At 34.4% G+C, this 22,904-nt stretch overlaps 1 protein-coding gene across 1 annotated transcript in view; it reads right to left on the reverse strand.

The window, feature by feature from the left end:
- ADGB (androglobin) overlaps positions 1-22,904 on the reverse strand; it is a 219,694-nt gene that overhangs the window by 132,921 nt on the left and 63,869 nt on the right. Inside the window, exons 10-12 of the mRNA XM_027850678.1 lie at positions 22,645-22,782; positions 8,700-8,815; positions 3,282-3,456 (exon numbers count right to left, since the gene is read on the reverse strand). Coding sequence (XP_027706479.1) covers positions 3,282-3,456; positions 8,700-8,815; positions 22,645-22,782 — 429 coding nt within the window. The remainder of the gene's footprint in view (positions 1-3,281; positions 3,457-8,699; positions 8,816-22,644; positions 22,783-22,904) is intronic.

The raw sequence follows: 22,904 nt of genomic DNA on the forward strand, positions 1-22,904 counted from the left end.
AAAATTTCCCTCGGGAATGTCTCTGCTAGCCTTTCATTTAATGATGAAATACATCTTATAGTAATAGCTATATTAATTAAATAGGAGCATATGACAATTTTGCAATTCTTCCAAAATAGTTGTATTGATATTACAATATGACATAGGTTTATAAATAATTTTATTTAGATTATTCATAGGGGCACAATTGAAATATTTTGTTTAACTTTGAACATATTTTAAGTCTAAGGGGATGTCTTTTCTTGAAAAATATGAGAATGAGGGAGCCATATGGTATATTACAGGCATCCACACAGCTAAACTCTTCCAACATTTCCCTCTAACCAACTTTAAAGTAATGCCTCAAATCAAATTTTAGAGTGGCAGAACCAACAAAAAGTCAGAGTGAGACATTATTTCTGGCCTAAGAAAACTTAAGAGGTTGACAGGAAAAGTCCCTGACAACAGTGATAAAACCCACACATGTGGCAGCAGCAGCAGCCAGAAGTTCTCAGTCCACAGACAGTAAGGGGGTTGGACAACTGGTCAGAAAGTGATGACAGGGACCCTTTCCAGGCACTGGGTACAGCTGGCACTGATTGGCAACTCAGTTGAACATTTGCAGTCCTCAGTCACAGTTCCAAAACAGAGAGAAGAGCTGATAGTCATAAGGGAGCAGAGGCACTGATCACACTTCCAAAGCAAAGACAAGTGCTAAATGCTTATGGCTGCAGAGGACCAGGGGCCCTTCCTGAGTAAAGATCAGAGCATGGATGAGGAGAGCAGTGATCATACCTCTCCCAAGATCACACCACCTTGGAATCATCAGTAACTTATAGACCCCCAGAACTAGTTCTGAAAACAGCAGCATGAAAAGAGCCTGAAGTATGAGACAGTGCCTCCCCACCCCTAGGTGGGCAGAGTTCAACTTTAATATAAAGTTCAAAGTCAAGAAATAGACTAGAAAAAATAACAAACAACAAAAATGATTTCAACCATAAAAGCTACTATGGCGGCAGGGAAGATCAAGATGTAAACTCAGAAAAAGACAACAATGTAAAAACAGCTACCCAAAAAAAAAAAAAAAAATCAAAAAAAAAAAAAAAAACCACTAATTAGAACCAAACCCAACAAGGATTCCTGGAAGAGTTAAAGGAAGAGAAAAGAGGAGAGGAAAAATCGGGAAAGAAACTGAGAGTGATACAAGAAAATCATGAAGAGAAAATTAACAGCTTAATAAAAAAGGGCACAAAATATACTGAAGAATATAACACCTTGAAAAATAGAATTGGCCTAATGATAAAAGAGGTACAAAAATCCACTGAGGAAAAGAATTCCTTAAAAAGCAAAATTTTCACAATAGAAAAAGAAGTACAAAAGCTCACTGAAGAAAATCACTCCTTAAAAATCAGAATTGAGTAAGTGGAAGCTAATGATTCCATAAGTCATAAATGAACAATAAAACAAAGTCAAAAGAATGAAAAATAGAAGAAAATGTGAAATATTTCATCAGAAAAATACTCAACATTGAAAATAGATCAAGGAGATATAATTTAAGAATTATCAGACTACCTGAAAGTCATGATCAAAGAAAGAGCCTAGACATCATATTTCCAGAAATTATCAAAGAAAACTTTCCTAATATCCAAAGGGTAAAACAGAAATTGAAAGAACATGTGAACCACCTCCTGAAAGAGATCCCAAAATAAAACTCCCAGGAATATTATAGCCAAATTCCAGAGTTCTCAAGTCAAAGAGAAAATTCTTCAAGCAGCCAGAAAGAAACAATTCAAATATCATGGAACCACAGTCAGGATCATATAAGATCTAACAGGTTGCATTTTAACAGAGTAGAGGGCTTGGAGTGATATCCCAGAAGGCAAAGGAGCTAGGATTATAACCAATAATAACCTACCCAGCAAAAATGAGTATAAACCTTTGAGGGGAAAAATGGATATGTAAAAAATAGAGGACTTTCAAGCATTCCTAATGAAAAGACCAGAGCTAAAGAGAATATTTGATATTCAAACACAAGAATCAAGAGAAATGTAAAAAGGTAAACATAAAAGAGAAATCATAAAGAATACAATAAGGTTAAACTATTTACATTCTTAAATGGGAAAATGATACCTGTAACTCCTAAGAATGTTATCATTATTACAGCAATTAAAAGGAGTTTACATAGACATAGGGCATAGGTGTGTCAAGTATGTTGGAATGAAGGGTGAGAAAGAGGGATACACTGGGAAAAGGAAGAAGGGAGAAGTAGAATGGGAAAATTCTTCTCACACAAAAAGGTACAGGAAGAGCTTTTACAATGGAGGGGAAATGGAGGAAATGGCAGGCAATGCTTAAATCTCACTCACGTCAGAATTGGTTCAAAGAGGGTAGAACATATATACACATTCAGCTGTATATAGAAATGTAAATTACCCAATAGGGTAATAGGAGGGGAAGAGAATAAAAGAAAGAGGAGATGATGATAAAAGGGATTAAGGGATGCAGTGGTCAGAAGCAAAATAGACTTTTAATGAGGGACAGGATAAAAACAAAGAGTAAGAAACAGAAGAAAATGCACCGTAATTATAATTGTGAATATGAATGAGATAAACTCACCCATAAAACAGAAGCAGATAGCAGAATAGATCAGAAACCAGAATCCAACAATATATTATTTACAAGAGACACACTTGAAAAACAAAGACATACACACAGAGTTATAATAAAGGACTGGAGTAGGATCTGATATGCATAAAAAAGGCAGGGATAGCAATCGTGAATCTCAGATAAAGCAAAAGCAAAACAAGACATAATTATGAGATAATTAGGGAAACTACATTATGCTAAAAAGTACCATAGATAATGAAGAAATATCAAAAAAAAATTACAGCAACTTTGTCTAATACAGGCCCCATTTCTCAAATATACAATGAGTATAGAACTGTGCCAACTTTATGAAAATAAGAGTCATTCCCCAATTGATAAATGATCAAAGGATATAAATAAGCAGTTTACAGAAGAATTAATCAAAGCAATTTATAGTCACATGAAAAAATGCTCTAAATCACTATTGATTAGAGAAAGGTAAATTAAAATAATTCTGAGTTACCACTTAACAGCTATCAAAAATGACAAATGCTGGAAGGGATGAGGGAAAAATAGGTACACAAATGAAATACTAGTAGAATACTGAACTGGTCCAACCATTCTGAAGGATCACAAGGAAGCCTCTGCAAGCCTTCATTCAGGAGATTAGTAAATTAGAAATGATCATTTCCTAAGATAACAAATAAGAAACAAACCTTGAGGTTCATCTGTCACAACAGTCTCTTTCTTTTGGCGAATAAGTTTCCAAGCAGGTACAGGTGGTGGTTTTGGTGGAGCTATAAGTGGACAAGACCTAGTTCTGGTCACCAGCACAGGATGGCTACATATATGGCAAAGTCCATATTCTCTGAGCTTTTCCGCAGATTCTGTCTAAAAGATACAGGACAAAGATGACAAAGAGAATGAGGACAAATGTATCCTTTCAATTGAGTTAAATTCACAACAAACTGAAGGAAATTTTATTTTATCAGATATTGCTTGAAAAGGGTCATACATCAGTTAGGCTTTGAAAATTGCTTTAAAAGATTTTATTATAACGGCATGCATTGCAACAAGATTTGAAATTTTTTTAGGTGGTTCAAATATTAATAGCCCCATTTTGTAGACGAGGAAATTGAGGTTCAGTGAGGTTAGACAATTTTGCTCAAGGTCACTATGAGGGTGGGGGCCAACTAAGTCAATCAATTACCGCAACCCACTTACAGTAACCAATAATCAAATCCAGGTCCCTGACTCCAAAGAGTAATGTATTATAACATTAAAAAGTAACTACTACTTTTTTATACCTAAAAGGTAGAGATAGCTGTCACTGCCCCATTTTAGGATACTCTACATTTAGACAACAAACTACTAGTGAAGGAGAAACTCATAAATTGTGTCCTATTATGAATTTCAAATTCCAATAGCATTGTCATGATAAATGTGACCAAAATTGATTAGATATCCTAATCCTGTTTTTAACCCTATTGAGCCTAAAACTGAGTCACATTAGCACTTGAATGGTACTCTTTATTGGTAGTATTTATCAAGCCAGAGCCCTATGATGACAGAAATAGATACAGTACTATTGTAAGTAATATATTTAGATTAGATGTAAAGCTAAAGCCATTAAAGTTCTCAGAGCACTTTTTAATAGGATGAATATGTTCTGGATATTTTATCACTCTACAGTTGTGTCGACACAGTAGAATGAGCACTGGAGTCAGAGGACCTAGATTCAATTCCCAACTCTGGTATTTATTCCCTGTGAGATCTTATACAAATCAATTTCCTTGAGTCTCAGTTATCTCATCTACAAAATGATGGGGTTTGACTCAATGACTTCTGAAGTCTCTTACAACTCTAAATCTATAATCCTATGAATTTCCTCCTGTAATTTAAATGGCGCATGTCAGTTGACATTCATTTCTTCCCTAAGGTATAGTTAATAACTACCCCCAATAACCTTCAGTCACCTCCCATTGTCCCTAGAAGAAAATAAAATACAATCTTCTCTTTGGGGCATTTAAAGACTTTTCCAACCCTTCCTAACTAAGTCAGACTAAATTACCTTTGGCTAATTAGATATATTAATTGTATGGCTACATGTTCCAGCCAAACTCTACTACTTTGTTTCTTGAACTTGGCATTTTATTTCCTATCTCTGTGCTTTTGCCTAATTACTCCCTTCATCTCAAATGCAGTTAATCCTTACCTCTACCTCTTAGAAACTTTAGCTTCCTTCAAGACTCAGCTCTTTTATAAAATGCATAACCAGCAACACATAAAAAAGGGAAGAGTGATAACAAATAATCAATATGGCTTCAAGGAAAGTCACTAAAGGGCAATTTAATTTGCCTAGTAGTAGAGTTACTAGGCTGGTAGATCAGGTAAGTGCTGCAGAAAAATGACTGGGCTCAAATTAGTTTTAACTATAATCATCAACAATTAGATGCAAATGTAGACTTTCTCTATTATAGTGTCCCAGATACATTAAATATGCAAATCAGTTTCACAGATGATCCAAAACCTGGAAAGGAGAACTAAAACAATGGGTGACAGAGTCCATGTCCAACATGGCCCCTAGGCTAAAGTTTTAGGCTACATTAAATGAAGCATAATGAAAGAGAAAAGTTGATCAATGGATTATATTTGTTACAGAAGATCCAGAAGCAAGTGAACAATATTAGATAAAACCAAAGAAACCTACTACTGGTGTAAGGACTCATCATCCAATAAAAACTCATAGGAAAAGTGGAACACAATATGGCAGAAATTAGTAGGTCAACCATAATATGCTCCAAATGAACATATAACCTATCTATAAAAAACCTATCTATCACATCACAAACAAATTTGAAGGGCAAAGAAGGTGATACCTTTCACAACTACACATGGGGAAAGACTTTTTGAGGGAAAGAGAGGATCACAGGAAAAAAATGGACAATTTTTATTATATAAAATTGAAAAGTTTTTTGCATAAAAAAATTTCATGCTGTTAAAATTAGAAGGGGAAAATGACAATGGAAAATCTTTACAGTATATTTCTCTGATAAAGGTCTAATATTCAAAATATACAGAGTACTAATTCAAATCTATAACAACGGCCATTCCCTAATGGATGAATTTTCAGTTACAAGACATTAATTAGCATTTTTCAAAAGAAAAGGAAGCTATCAAGAATGACATAAAATATCCCAAATCATCAATAATAAGACAAATGAAAATTTAAACTGTAGTTCTATCTCATACCAATAAGATTGACAAGGATGACAAAAAAAAGAAAAATGACAATTGTTGAAAGGGATTTGGTAAGAGAGGTATAGTAATACATTGTTATTTTCATTCAATTTTATTTTATTTTCTTCCATGTTCTGTCCTTCCTATCTCTTCTCCCTTACCTATTAAGAATGAAAGAAAAATAAAAATATGTATAGTGAAGCAAAACAAATTCCTGCATTAACCATGTCAAAAAAATGCTCCAATTTGCATGGTGAGTCCATCATCTCTCTATCTGAACTAAAATAGCATGTTTTATCATGAGTATTCAGGAATTGTAATTGGTACCATTATATAGATCAGAGTTCTGAGCTTTTCAAAGTTTTTTGTCATTATAGCATTGTTGCTACTATATAAATTGTTTTCCAGGATCTACTGATCTCTTTGCTTTAGTTCATATAATTCTTCTCAGGCTTTCCTAAAAACCATCTCCTTCATCATTTCTTACAACACAATAGCACTCCATCACAAACATTTATGATACCATGTTTAGCCAACCCCCCAAATGATAGTCATTCTCTGTCTCCAATTCTTTGCCAACATGAAAAGAGCTGCTACAAATATTTTTGTACATATAGGTCCTTTATCTTCTTTCTTTGATCTCTTTGGGGTGTAGATCTAGCAATAATACAGCTAGATCGAAGAGTATGCATGGTTTAATAGCTTTTAGGACATAGTTCCAAACTGCTTTCAGATTGGCTAGATGTGTTCACAGCTCCCCCAACAATGCTTTAATGTACCTTCTAGCATTTGTCATTTGCCTTTTTTGTCAACTTTGCCAATCTGATAGATGTGAGGTTGTACCTCAGATTTTTTTTAGATTTATAATTCTTTAATTATTAATAATTTAGAACAGTATTCATATCCTTAGGTCATTTATCAAGTCATTTCCCTACATATATTTAAAAGTTATCAGTGGTTTTTTCCCCTAATTTCTTGCTTCTCATCTAATTTTAGCTGCATTTGGATTTGTTTTAAACTTTTTAATTATACATAATCAAATTGTCCATTTTACCTCCTGTTAACCTCTCTATCTCATTTGGTAATGAACTCTCCTCCCCTACCCATGGATCTCACTGTCTTCCATTCTCCTCTAATTTGCATCATTATATCATCTGCAAAAAGAGTTTTATTATCTCATTGCCCATTTTGATTCCTCAATTTTCTTTTTCTTCTCTTATTGCTATTGCTAGGATTTCCAATATAATATTGAATAATATTCATGATAGTGGGTATCCTTATTTCACACCTGATTTTACTGGGAAGGCTTCTAGCTTATCCCCATTACAAATAATACTTGCTGATAATTTTAAGTAAATGCTTCCTATCAATTTAGAGGAAAACCCATTTATGCCTACACTTTCAAGTGTTTTTAATAGAAATGAATGTTGTGTTTTATCAAAAGATTTTTCTGCATCTATTGATATAATCACATGATTTTGTTACTTTTGTTATTGATATAATCAATTATATTAATAATTTCCCTTCTGTTAAGCCATCCCTGTATTCCTGGTATAAATCCCACTTGGTCCCATTGTACAATCTTTGTAATATGTTGTTGTAATCTCCTAGCTAGAATCCTATTCAGGATTTTCATATCCACATTCATTAATGAAATTGATCTATAATTTTCTTTCTCTGTTTTTTAGTTTTCCTGGTCTACGTATCAATATCATATTTATTTCATAAAAGGAGTTTGGTAGGACCCCTTCTTTACCTATTATTCCAAATAATTTATTTAATATTGGGATTAGTTGGTCTTTAAATTTTTGATAGAATTCACCATCTGGTCATAATGTTTTTTTTCCTAGGAAGCTCATTTATGGCTTGTTCAATTTCTTTTTCTAAAACAGGTCTATTTAGATTTTCTATTTCCTCTTCTGCTAATCTAAGTCTATATTTTTGTAAATATTCTTCTATTTCACTTAAATTGTTAAATTTATTGGCATATAATTGGGAAAAATTAGTACCTACTCTTAATCATGCCACAGTTTAATGTTATCCTTTTTGTTTTAATACCACACAATGTAGTTCTACAGAATTAACATCATGCCTCAGAGAGGCAGCATAATGCAATGGAAAGGGCGTGAGTCTTGAAATCAGGAGACCTGGGCTTGAGCACTCGCTCTGCCACTTATTATCTATCTGTACTTCTCAGGGTTTCAGTTTCATCATTTGTAAAACAAAATAATTGGCCAGATGACCTCTAAGGTTCTTTCTCATCTATAAATCCTATTATTCCAGCAACATAGTAGTGAGGGAAGAAAGAGGTAGCCCCAGCCTGAGAGAGCAGCAGAGATGATTTATATTTTGCAACAAGGCACTTCATCCAGAAGGCAAATTTAAATGCAAATTGTAAATTGTACATCCAATAGTCACTACATTGGGGCATCTCCACTTCAACCTAATCTGTATTCAATATTTATAGAAGTTCTTTCTAACCACACAAAACAAACATTCATAGATTCTATTAGTCCTAAGTTTAACTACCAGAGGACTCAGCATACAGTCTTTTAGGAATAAAAGATATAGATGCCAAATAATAATAAACAAAGTAACATAAAGGAAGGGTTGGACTTTCCCCAAGGAAAATAGGCTTTTTGCCTAGGGGCTTGGAGAGTAATCCTAATTGTAAACGAGTTTAATAACACATCTCCATTTTACAGATGAGGTAACTAAGATTTAGGTGAGTGAATCAACTGATTTGGCCAAAGTTTCACCATGAATTAGGGGCAAAATTCAATACTGGATCCTGAATTTTCATAGGTCCAGTTCTCCTTGTTCTTCACTACATGAAGCTGAAACACTAGGATTTAAAATATAATCAAATTGTAGTGAGTCCACTACTCACTTACCATTTTCTCTAGTGTAAAGATCTTCTTTTCAAACAAATTCAGAGGTATAAAAGTACCATATACCACCATTTGAGGTAATTGTGGAACAAATGGTTGAATCCCTCCTGATACTCCAACTAAAAAAAAAAATCACATAATAATTAATACACTAAAAATACATCATCACATCTGGTTCAAATTTGCATCTAAACATTTTAGCTAATGAGAAATTGGGGGGGTAATACTTCGAAATTAACATTACACTGTAAATAATGTAAGTTTACTTTACATAATGCTTCATTATTCTGACCTCCATGGTAACGTCATAAATACCTTAAAGCACTTTCATTATACTTTACGTTACAGTGATAGATATTGTTAAATCTTTCTTTAACTACCACCTCAGACTGTGCTCAATTTTGGAGGAAGCCCCAGGGGTCATGATTGTGATACTGGAAATTACCTTGGCTGTCATACATAAAATCTTTATTTAGTTTCATAAGGGAAAAAAAAGCCCTGATATAAATGTAATTCTTATTGTGAATGCCTCTTAAGAAACAATGCATAAACAGGAAAGTTAAAAATAATCAGTGAAGACAGAATTTATTCTTAAAATATAATTTCTCATTTTTATATTACATATTATATTTTATATTATTTACACAATAAAACACCACTAATACACCAATATTATTTTATATTGATAAAATTACTACATCTGATTAGATTTTCTATAGTAAATCAGTGTGAGGTTAACAGAATCATTACTAAAAAAAAATGTTTTTTCCCTTTTCCATTTAAATTTTATTCTCCTTTTTTAATAAATTCGTAAGGACCTTCATATAAACTTTCCGTGGCTCCCCATTGTCCACCAAACAGTCTAGAATCTTCACTCAACAACTCAATATTCCCTTCAGTCTGACTCCAAAAAATATTTCCTCCTACTCTTCACTATTTATTTATGTTACTTTGCCCATGTAATTTCTTCTACCCACAATAAATTGCCCACGATTTACCTTTAGCAGTTGGAATCCTTCCTACTTTCAAGGCCCAGTTCAAACGCCACCTCCTCCATTTAGTTTTCCCTGATCCTCCAAGCCAGAAATCATCCATTCCTCTGAATTTTCATACTTCTTTGTGTGTGTCTTTCTTACATATTTTCATACTGTTATATTATGTCCATTTGTTAAAAGGTTTTATAACTCTTTTCGTACCCAGTATAGTACCTTGTATGTTATTGCTTAAGTCATTTTCAGTCGCGTCCAACTCTTTGTGACTCCTTTTTGTGGTTTTCTTGGCAAAGATACTGGAGTGGTTTGTCATTTTCTTCTCCAGGGCATTTAGGAACGGAAATCCTTGCAGTGGATAAAGCACTGGGCCTGGAGTCAGGAGGACTTGAGTTCAATGCTGGCCTGAGACACTTACTAGCTGGGCAAATCACTTAACCCTGTTTGCCTAGCTCCTTATCTGAAAAATGAGCTTGAGAAGGAAATGGCAAACCATTCTACCATCTTTGCCAAGAAAACCCCAAATGGGGTCACGGAGAGTTGGACATGCATGAAACAACATTGCCAATAAGATATATCAAAAAATTGAACATGATATCCAGAGATATACTGGGTTCCTCTTCATAGGAAATCTTGAAAATGAAGGATGTTCACTTGTCAGAGATGTTGTAAAGAGGAAAATTCTTCTTCAAGTATAGTTGGATTAAATGACAAATCAAGTTCCTTAGGGATTCTGAATTTATTTTTAATGTTATAGAGTCTTCTGATTAAAAGGGATCTCGGTGGTTATATCTTCCAACTCCTACCTAATGCATGAATCTTGCCCATAACATCTCTCATAAGTGATTACCCAGCTTCTTCTATGAAGCTCCAATGATGAGTCCTCTCAGGTAAGCTCATTCCACTTTTGGCCAAGTCTGATTGTTTAAAAAACGTTGTGTGTTTTTTTCCTTATTTTGACCTCTGGATTTGTTCTCCAATAGTTCATGTTGTTTCTAGTTCTGTTTTCTTGGACAAAAATCCCCCACCAAATCTAATTTCCTTATTTCCTTTCTACATGACAAATTTTCAAATCATAGGCCATCTATACCTTCTCTTCTGCAAGCTAAGCATTCTCAGTTCTTCAAATGTTCCTCATCTGTCAAAGGTTTAATTCCATGATTTATCCTCTGAATATGATCCAATTGGTCACTATTCTTCCTAAAACGCAATAACTAGAACTGTATGTAATAGTCCCAATGACATTTGTTAGTAAAAGTATAAAGGAGATGGTGGTTCAAGTATAGGTTCTAGGGGCGGCTAGGTGGCACAGTGGATAGGGCACCAGCCCTGGATTCAGGAGGACCTGAGTTCAAATTTGGCCTCAGACACATTAACACTTACTAGCTGTGTTACCCTAGGCAAATCATTTAATCCCATTGCCTAGCCCCCTCCAAAAAAAATCAAGTATAGGTTCTACTTGAAACTTCTTCCAGTCCTGAGATTCTATGAGAAAATGGAGTGACCATTGCAGAGTACTCTGAAACTATCAACTCCCTGCCAGCTCATTGGTTCTTTAATAAATTAATCCTTAAAAGCCACTCCTATATCCCAAATCCCTGCTAGGTCACTGTTTAATTTAATATAATGAATTTTACAATAAATAAATATTGAATTAAATCAGTGAACATTAATTATCATTATTTAGAACAGATAAAAATTCTGATTATTTGACTTGATTTTGTTCTGGATAGGTGAACATTTACTGGGATTAAGTTAGGAATTTTTTCCTTATATTTAACCCAAATTTGCCCTGCCTTCAGACAGAAATCTAAATTGGTATATAGCTAGAGGACAGGATAAGAAAGAACACCACTCATTCCTTTGATGCAAATCTGCAGGTGTGTCATAATGTTTGACATTCACCGGTATGTTACGAACTGATAAAAGGTTTAAAATAGTGACTGAGACAATCCTAAAGTGGTATGACACATTATATTATATATCTGACACATATAGCACATTTAAGAACCAGACAAACATACATAGGATACTTTTCATGGGTAGTTTAATATTTGGGAGTTAGCTTGCTTTTTTTTAGCTTAAAAATTACTTTACTTGTTACATATTTGATCAGTAATTGAAATTATTTTCTTTATTAAATAACCATATTTAAAAGGAGAGATTTACAAGTACAAACATGAGAATGTAAATTAAATATTACTAGTCACAAAATAGGTGTTAAATGAGTTACTTTTTTTAAAATTCAATATTTAGGGTTTCATTAATATCAACTGGCATCTTCTACAAATAGAAAATATTTTCAGCTTGATAAAGGCAAATTGTATAAATTTACAAAAAAAACTTTTGGTCAACTTCACATGTATATTATACACTGACAAGGTTATTTTGCCTAAAATTGAATATGGCACATTTTTAAAAATAATAATCACCATTCTTACTGATGGAAGACTAGTTCATACCACTCCAATGAGTAAGATAGTACAATAACTAATCATTCCTTGAAAGCTGGGACAATTTATCCTCATCTTTGTATTCCAAGTTTCCAGTATAGCAGGCACAGAGTGGGCACTTGATAAATGATTGAACTGAATTTTACAAACAAGAAAACTGAGACTCAAGAGTAGTTAAATGATTTGCTCAAGGTCATCTACTTAATGGCAGAATTATGAAAAGTTATGTGCTTCTGAATAGCTATTAGATGATTAACTTGCATGATGGTTATGGTGTTTACTCAGGATATTATCAATCATTTCTTTGAAAGCACATCTGAAGAAGAAAATAAAGCTATCTATAGCCATATGAAAAAAAACTCTAAATCACTATTGATTAGAGAAATGCAAATCAAAACCACTTTGAGGTACCACATCACATCACATCAGTTTGGCTAATATGACAGAAAAGGAAAATAACAAATGTTGGAGAAGATGTGGAAAAATTGAGACACTGATGATTGTTGGTTGAGCTGTGAACTGATCTAACCATTCTGGAGAGCAATTTGGAACTATGCCCCAAAGGGTAATCAAACTGTGCATACCCTATGATCCAGCAATGCCACTACTACATCTGTATTGCAAACTGATCATAAAAAGAGGGAAAGGACCTACACATACAAACATATTTATAACAGCTCTTTTTGTGGTGGCAAAGAATTAGAAATTGAGGGAATACCCATCAATTGGAGAATGACTGAACAAGTTGTGAAATGTTGTAATGGAATACTATTGTGCTATAAGAAATGATGACCAGGCAGATTTCAGAAAAACCTGAAAAGACTTACATGAACTGATGCTGAGTGAAGTGAGCAGAACCAGGAGAACACCATACACAGTACAACACATTGCAACATCGTGCAACGATCAACTATGACTGACTTAACTCTTCTCGGCAACACAATGATCCAAGGCAATTCCAAAAGACTCATGACAGAAAATGCTATCCACATCCAGAGAAACAACTATGGAATCTGAATGCTAATTGAAGCATACTATTTTTGCTTTTTCTTGTTTTTTTGTTTCTTCTGGCTTTTCCATTTTGTTCTGTTTCTTCTTTCACAACATGAATAAGTGAAATATGTTTACATGATTACACATGTATAATCTATATTATATTGCTTGCCATCTTGGGGAGGAGGAAGGAAAGGGAGGGAGGGAGTCCTGTAGCCCAGGTGGCCTGAAGGATTAACAGGAAAGGCCCCTCTTGCCCTTGGGGAAGGGAAGCAGTACAGCAAGCTAGCTGAAAGTCCTACCTCAGCATACTAGGAGGATATCCTGAAACCCAGGTGGTGGACCAGGCAAACACCAACACCTGGACGCCTGAGTACCTCAGTGAGGGTGAGGGAACCAGTGGAAACCAGCTTGGAAAACCACCAGGTGCCTCAGCATTCTACAGCAACCAGGTTTCCCAGTGCCTCAGCAAAAATAAGGAAAGCAGTACTACAAAGGGCCCCAGGCAGATAAACACCCATCTAAATCACCCATCCATCCAAAAGGAGTTGAAGAAAGCTAAAGGAAAGGAAAAGCAGGCAACCTAAAGTTGCCCGAGAGTTCCAGCCTTGCTGATACCAGACCAACACCAGGTAAGATGCCAGAACCCTACAGCCTCCAATTGCCAACACTGGAGGCCTCAGCACACAAACACAGTGACCAGACCCTAGGCTCCCAACACAAGAAGCTTGGGTCAGTGCCCTCTACTCCCCAGCAGGAGAGCTCAATCTATTTAAAGGACAGGAAAAAAGCAAACACTATAAGCAAAAAGAAATGTACCATAGATTCATATTATGAGAACAGTGAAGATCAAGGCAGAAATTCTGAAGAGGACAATATTGTCAACAAACCCACAGCTGGTCTGAAGCCCAAAAAGCCTTCTTGGAAGAGGTCAAGAAGGATTTTAAAAGTCAAATAAAAGAAGTACAGGAAAAATTGGGAAAAGAAATGAGAGGTATGCAAGAGAGAGTCAATAACCTGGAAAAGGAAGGACAAAAACAAGTTATTAAAAAATACAATTGGCCAACTGGGAAAAAAAAAGTACACTGAAGAAAACAACTCCTTAAAAAGTATAATTGGCCAAATGCAGAAGGAGGTACAAAATCTAACAGAAGAAAACAATTTGTTAAAAATTAGAATTGGGCAAGTGGAAACTAATGACTCTGTGAGAGTGTGAGAATCAGTCAAACAGAAACAAAAAAATGAAAAAATAGATGAAAATGTAAAATACCTCAATGGGAAAACAACTGACCTGGAAAATCGATCCAGGAGAGACAATTTAAAAATTATTGGTCTACCTGAAAATCACAATAAAAAAAGAGCCTAGACAGTATCTTTCAGGAAATCATAAAGGAAAACTGCCCTGTGGTCCTAGAACCAGAGGATAAAATAGCCATAGAAAGAATCCACCATCACCTACTGAAAGAGATCCCATATTGAAAACACCAAGGAATATAGTAGCCAAATTCCAAAATTACCAAGTCAAAGAGAAAATACTACAAGCAGGCAGAAAGAAACAACTTAAATATCATGGAACCACAATCAGGATTACACCGGACCTTGCAGCTTCTACATTAAAAGACCATAGGGTGTGGTTCCAAACCTTCCTGATAAAAGATCAAAGCTCAACAGAAAATTTGATCTTCAAATACAAGACTCAAGAGAAATATAAAAAGGTAAATAGGCCAGAAAAATACAACATGTTGTTAATAAGGGCAAACTGTTTATATGCCTACAAGGGAAGATGACACTTGTAACTCTTGAAAACTGTACTGTTAATACACCATGTTCAAGGGGTATAAGTAAAGGGGTTGGATATAAGTTGACTTTGATGTAATGATAAAAAAAAATTGAATCAAGTGGCTTAAATGGATCCAAGTAAGTGGATTAATCTGATTTAAGAAAATGTACTGACAGAAAAGGAAAGGAAGAGGCAAACAAGGGTAAATTACATTACAGGAAAAGACACAAAACCCTATTACAGCAGAGGGAAAGAAGGAAGGGAGATGAGCATTGTTTGAACCTTACTTTCATCAGATTTGGCTCAAGAAGGGAATAACATAATAAGTTAGGTATAGAAATCTAACAAGCCCTATAGGCAGTAGCAGGGAAAAGGGGAAAGAAAAGGGAGAGGGGATAGAATGGAGGGAAGAAGTAGTAGGGGTAAAGGGGAAGAAAAGGGATGGGAGGAGAGACTGAGGGAGGCGGTGGTCAAAAGCAAAACACCAGTGAGGAGGGAAAAGAAGAAAGGAGAAAGAAAAGCACTAATGGGGAAAAAGGATAGAGAGAAAGACACAGATAGTAATCATAACTGTGAATGTGAATGGGATGAACTCTCCCATAAAATGGAAGCAGACAGCAGAATGGATTAAAAACCATAATCCTACAATATGTTGTTTACAGGAAATACATTTGAAAAAGAACAACACACACAGGGTAAAGGTAAAAGGCTAGAGCAGAATATATTATGCTTCAGTTGAAGTAAAAAAAGCAGGGGTAGCCATACTGATCTCAGACAAGCAAAAGCAAAAATAGATCATATCAAAAGAGATAAGAAAGGAAACCACATACTGCTAAAAGGCACTATAGACAATGAAGTAGTATCATTACTAAACATATATGCACCAAATGGTATAGCATCCAAATTCTTACAGGAGAAGTTCAGGGAGTTACAGGAAGAAATACACAATAAAACTATACTAGTGGGGGACCTCAACCTCCCCCTCTCTGAACTAGATAAATCTAACCACAAAATAAAGAAGAAAGAAGTTAAGGAGGTGAATAGAATATTAGAAAAGTTAGGTATGACAGACCTCTGGAGAAAATTGAATGAGAATAGAAAGGAATATACTTTTTTCTCAGCAGTACATGGCACATACACAAAAACTGACTATGTACTAGGGCATATAAACCTCACAATCCAATGCAGAAAGGCAGAAATGTTGAATGCATCCTTTTCAGATCATGATGCAATAAAAATTATATGTAATAAAGGGCCATGGAAAAATAGACTAAAAAATAATTGGAAACTAAATAATCTAATCCTAAAAAATGATTGGGTCAAACAACAAATCATAAAAACAATCAATAATTTCATTCAAGAGAATGATAATAATGAGACAACATACCAAAACTTATGGGATGCAGCAAAAGCAGTTCTTAGGGGAAGTTTTATATCTCTATATGCTTACGTGAATAAAATAGAAAAAGAGGAGATCAATGAATTGGGCATACAACTAAAAAAACGAGAAAAAGAACAAATTAAAAATCCTCAATTAAACACCAAATTAGAAATACTGAAAACCAAAGGAGAAATTAAGAAAATTGAAATTAAGAAAACTATTGAACTAATAAATAAAACTAAGAGCTGGTTTTATGAAAAAAACAATAAAATAAATAACCCTTTGAAAGAAAGAAGAAAATCAAATTACCAATATCAAAAATGAAAAGAGTGAATCCACCAGCAAGGAAGAGGAAATTAAAACAATAATTAGGAACTATTTTGCCCAACCGTATGCCAATATATTTGACAATCTTAGTGAAATGGATATTTACAAAAATATAAATTGCCCAGATTAACAGAAGAGGAAGTAAAATACTTAAATAACCCCATCTCAGAAAAAAGAAATTAAACAGCCATTGATGAACTTCCTAGGAAAAAAATCTCCAGGGCCAAACGGATTTACACGCAAATTCTATCAAACATTTAAAGAACAATTAATTCCAATACTATATATACTAATTTGGAAAGTAGGTGAAGAAAGAGTCTTACCAAATTCTTTCTATGACACAAATACTATGCTGATACCTAAACCAGGAAGAGTCAAAACAGAAAAAGAAAATTATAGACCAATTTCCCTAATGAATATAGGTGCAAAAATGTTAAATAAAATATTAGCAAATAGATTACAGTAACTTACTACAAGAATAATACACTATGACCAGGTAGGATTTATACCAGGAATGCAGGGTTGGTTCAATATTAGGAAAACTATCAGCATAATTGATCATATCAACAACAAAACTAACAGAAACCACATGATCATATCAATAGATACAAAAAAAGCTTTTGACAAAATACAACACCCATTTCTATTAAAAACATTAGAGAGCATAGGAATAAATGGAGTCTTCCTTAAAATAAGAAACAGCATCTACCTAAAACCTTCAGCAAGCAACATATGTAATGTGGACAAGCTAGAAGCATTTCCAATAAGATCAGGGGTGAAACAAGGATGTCCATTTTCACCACTGTTGTTCAATATCATATTGGAAAAGTTAGGTTTAGCAATAAGAGAAGAAAAAGAAATTGAAGGTATTAGAATAGGCAAAGAAGAAACAAAGCTTTCACTCTTTTCAGATGATATGATGATATACTTAGAGAATCCTAGAGAATCAAGTAAAAAACTACTTGAAATAAGAAACAACTTTAGCAAAGTTGCGGGCTATAAAATAAACCCACATAAATCATTGGCATTTCTATATATTACCGACAAAGCCCAACAGTAAGAGATAGAAAGAGAAATTCCATTTAAAGTTACTGTAGACATTATAAAACATTTAAGAGTCTATCTCCCGAAACAAACCCAGGAACTCTATGAACACAATTACAAAACACTTTTCACACAAATGAAGTCAGATCTAAATAATTGGAAAGACATCAGTTGTTCATGGGCAGGCTGAGCTAATATAATAAAAATGGCAATTCTACCTAAGCTAATTTACTTATTCAGTGCCATACCAATCAAACTACCAAAAATTATTTTATAGAGTTAGAAAAAATAATAACACGATTCATTTGGAAGAACAAAAGGTCCAGAATATCAAGGGAACTAATGAAAAGAAATGCAGGGAAAGGTGGCCTAGCCATTTCAGATCTTAAATTGTATTATAAAGCAGCAATCATCAAAACTGCTTGGTACTGGCTAAGAAATACAGTGGTGGATCAGTGGAATAAGTTAAGTATACAAGACACAGTAGTTAATGACTATAGTAATCCATTATTTGATAAACCCAAAGACCTCAGCTTCTGGGATAAGAACTCACTCTTTGACAAAAATTGCTGGGAAAACTGGAAAAGAGTATGACAGAAACTAGGCATAGATCAAAATCGCACACCATATACCAAAATAAAGTCAAAATAGGTTCATGATTTAGATATAAAGGCTGATACTGTAATCAAACTGGGAGAATAAGAAATAGTTTACCTATCAGATTTATGGAGAATAGAAGAATTCATGACCAAACAGGAGATAGAGAACATTATGACAAGCAAAATGGATAACTTTGATTACATTAAATTGAAAAATATTTTGCACAAACAAAGTCAATGCAACCAATATTAGAAGGAAGGCAGAAAATTGGGAAAGAATTTTTATAACCAGTCTCTCTGATAAGGGCCTCATTTCTAAAATATATAGAGGATTAGGTCAAATCTATAAGAATACAAATCATTCCCCAATTGATAAATGATCAAAAGATATGAACAGGCAGTTCTCAGATGAAGAAATTAAAGCCATCTATAGTCATATGAAAAAATGCTCTAAATCACTATTGATTAGAGAAATGCAAATCAAAAACAACTCTGAAGTACCACATCACACCGATCAAATTGGCCAACATGACAAAACAGGAAAATGATAAGTGTTGGAGAAGATGTGGGAAAATTGGAACACTACTGCATTGCTGGTGGAGTTACAAAATTATCCAACCATTCTGGAGAGCAATTTGGAATTATGCCCAAAGGGCTATAAAAATATGCATACCCTTTGACCCAGCAATAGCACTTCTAGGGCAATATCCCAAAGAGATCACACAAATGGGAAAAGGAACTACATGCACAAAAATATTTATAGCAGCTCTTTTTGTGGTGGCAAAGAATTGGAAATTGAGAGGATGCCCATCAACTGGGGAATCGCTGAACAAGTTGCAGTATATGAATGTAATAGAATACTCTTGTACTATAAGAAATGATGAACAGGCTGACTTCAGAAAAATCTGGAAGGACTTGTATGGTCTGATGCTGAGTGAAATGAGCAGAAACAGGAGAACGTTGTACACAGTAACAGCCACGTCGTGTGATGACTAATACTGATAGACTTAACCCTTCTCAGCAATACAAGGATCTAAGACATCTCCAAAGGCCTCATGTTGGAAAATGCTATCCACATCCAAAGAAAGAACTATGGAGTTTGCAGATGAAAGCATGCTATTTGCTATTTTTTTTTCTTCTGTTGTTTTGTTTTCTCTTTCTGGTGGTTCCTCCTATTGGTTCTAATTCTTACTTACAACATCACTAATGTGAAAATATGTCTAATAGGAATATTAAACACACACACACACACACACACACACACACACACACACACTGCACTTCTCTATTGCTCTTTGAGTAATCACCTTCAACTCATCATCAAAGTCTGTGGAATTCAATGACTCTCATGAAGATTACTAGTTTTAACAAGATGGTCCCTTCATTTCAGAAAGAAGCTCATGGTCATTAAAAGAACTGTGTAGTTCTCAAATACAATTTGGCCAGATACCTTTGTTCTGTTCAAATATGGGTCCAATTCATTGTCCACTTTAGTAACTTTTCAAGATGTGTATTTTATAGATTGACATTCAACTGCATGTCATGGTCTAGACAACAGGCATTCTCCATCCACTTTGTGTTTCCTTTGATGTACTTAGGTCAAATTCTTTTGAGTAATTATGAATTTCATATGCTACAGAGGAAAGGATCTCAGATTTTAAGTTAGAAGTCTTTGTTCAAATCTCACTTTTGCTGTCCCCAGTGTACTCTTCAGAAAGTCTTTTTTCCTTCCTTTGGCCTCAGTTTCCTCATCTATAAAAAGAGAGGGTCAGATTAAATGATCTCAAAATTCCCTTCTATCTCAAAAGCTAAAATCCTATGATCATTTAGGAGGCTCTGAACATTTGTTCTTAGGCTTGATGCAGGCAGCAAAATGTCATTTGCAAATCTGATTATTAATATCTAGCAGTGTATAAAACAGAAATGATACTCATCATAACCACTAGTCATCTTCCTTAATAAGATTTTAGAAAAGAGTTTTTATTAAAAAACAGTATTGTTCTTGATTAACACATCCATCTTCTTGGCAAGGAGATGAAATATTGATTGGCAAAGGCACTTTTTAGGATCTTCTGCTCTTCTTGTTGTGATGTCTGGTTTTACTTCAATTAAACTTAGTTAGAAAAGGGTGATAACTTGCATACAAAGTTCTTCAATTCATTTGGCAGTGTCAATAGCTAATTTAAATGAGTCAGTTGGAGGAGGCTTAATTATGCATGAAAACAATGATTCTGATCTTTAACAAATAGACAGTCTGATTGTTGCTTAGAAATAACTTGTGCATCAGTTATCTGTTATTTCCTGTTTCAATATAATCAGTTTCATTTCTCGTTTTCTTACTCAGTTCTTAAAATGTTCAGAGACTCCTGATGTTCTTTTGTGTAGAAATTATCCATGTAAAAACAAATGTGTGTATATATGTGTATACATATATATATGCACATATCCATACAATGGGTTATGGCTGGTATTGATATATTTTAATTACACAGCTAAAAATTGCCACATATTACTTCTATAGTCTACAAACTTTTGGCTTCTCTTGTTAATATGAAATGACTAAGAATAACATTTCTTATTGCTTTTAGATGTGTAATAAACCATTTACACCAATGCTTTTGTTTTCCTCTCCAATGAAAACTTGTGAATCATCTTTCCATTTGACTCTTTTCTTCTAGTTTAATTAATAAAGATTTCAAGATTGATATGATTTAGTTTTTCTAGTAAAATGTCCACTCAGAAATAATATGAGACAGAGTGATTCAGTACCCTCTGATACCTTCTCTACTATTGTTATTGTTTCTAAAGAAGTCAAAAGTGGTTTTATGGGATTGATGACCAAATTGCAGTATTATTATTTTTTCTTTCATGGGTTGTTGTAAACACAGAGTTCTTCACCAAGTAGACAGCCCAATAATTTTAGGCCCCTCTACACTTTGCTCAGTTGTTCCCCAGAAAGCAGGTTTAGTCTTTCAAGCATAGGAGAATCTTCCAGATAAAGCATAATTATAGAGAACCAAGAACAACCTCTACATCATGAGAAGACATCCAAGTAGGATTTTGTAGAGGATTCAATTATCTTTCATGAATGAGGAAATCCCAATGAATGTAGACCAGAACTTGCTACCATTATTAAAATCTAAAAAGGAAGGAAAAATATAGACATCCTCCAAAATTATCATCAACAATTATATAAAAAAGGAATGACAAGGAAACCAAATAAAACATGGTTCTGTCAATTTTTTTCTAAAAAGAAGCACTTTTAACTGTGCAGAGAAGGATGGTTTAGAGGGAAAAATTATTGCATTATGGATAATCTGATGACATAACTAAAACATTCCTTAAAAAGAAGCCCAATTAATCTATTCTTTTTATCAGAGCCATTGCCTTCTGGAGGGACTATCCACTATAAATCCCAATTATAAGCAACAACAAGAAAAGATTAGCCAGTTTAGACTTGAATGGACCCGTAAGAAAAAGAATCATACAGGAAATACAAGTAATACGTCCTTACAATAAATGTAGGAGAAGGCAATAGTAAACCACTTCAGTATCTTTGCCAAGAAAACCACAAGTGGGGTCATGAAGAGTCAGACATGACTGAAAAACAACTGAATAACAACCATAAGCGTAATACAATGAGTATTTTTGAGTGCCCACAATTAGCCATGCATGGTGCTAGGTGCCATGGAGAGAGGAAAGGAACAAGCCAAATCTATTCTATGTTGATATCTTTGCCCTGAAAGGTCTTAACAGTAGTTTTATAAATCAATTAGCAAACCCAAAGAGGAAAAACATTGGCTAACAAACAAACAACACATTTTGGAATGTGATGTTAACAGATAGTCTAAGTTTGAAAAAGCACACCAATGACTAATTACTCGTAGTCTATTTGAGATGAGATGCACTTAGACACTATGCAAGTCACAAAGAAAGGGGCAAAGTAAGCTTCATAATGTCAAGAGACAACCCTTTTGGGGGCCTTAGATTCTGGTAGGAATTGATTAGAATACTAAGAAGGGTTATAGAGAATCTTCACAACTGTCTGATTATACGCTCTTTGAATTCAGCAGATGTGGCTTGCACTGGAGTATCTAGTGACGTGTGAGATAACATGGGGTAATGAAGACTTTTCTGTGGAATTCAAGGAAAAGTGAAATAGCAGCCTAACAATTCTGAAAACCTCAAATCAGGGGCCTAACCAGGAGAAACTGCACAATTAACATTCTGGAGACTGCCCACTGTATGTGTCTAATACTACCTTCCACAACATTGATCCAAAGCCTTCTAACTTCCTTGATCCTGCTAACATAACAATGCTCTACACATTTCCCTGCACAACCAAAATATCTAGCAATTATCCTGAGAGCATGGCAGCTTACTCTGTGATACGGAGTGCTGAGATTGAGGTAGAGAATGTTGCAGATCTGATAGAGGCCTTGAATTATGAGCAGATGTCTTGGCTTTCTCCTTCTCCAATTCTTTCATCTTCTTCTTTCCTTCTTTCATATCTACTTTCTCTATTATACATAAAAAGAAAAAAAAATATATTCAGTCCTATTTCAAAACCTCAAAATGCATATTTTATTGAAAGGACAGGCCAAAAGAAAAATATGCTTCAACTATAATAACAGAGCCTCCA

This window comes from Vombatus ursinus, unplaced genomic scaffold (genome assembly GCF_900497805.2).
Source record: "Vombatus ursinus unplaced genomic scaffold, bare-nosed wombat genome assembly UNPS02009132.1, whole genome shotgun sequence".
Taxonomy (NCBI): Eukaryota; Metazoa; Chordata; class Mammalia; order Diprotodontia; family Vombatidae; genus Vombatus; species Vombatus ursinus.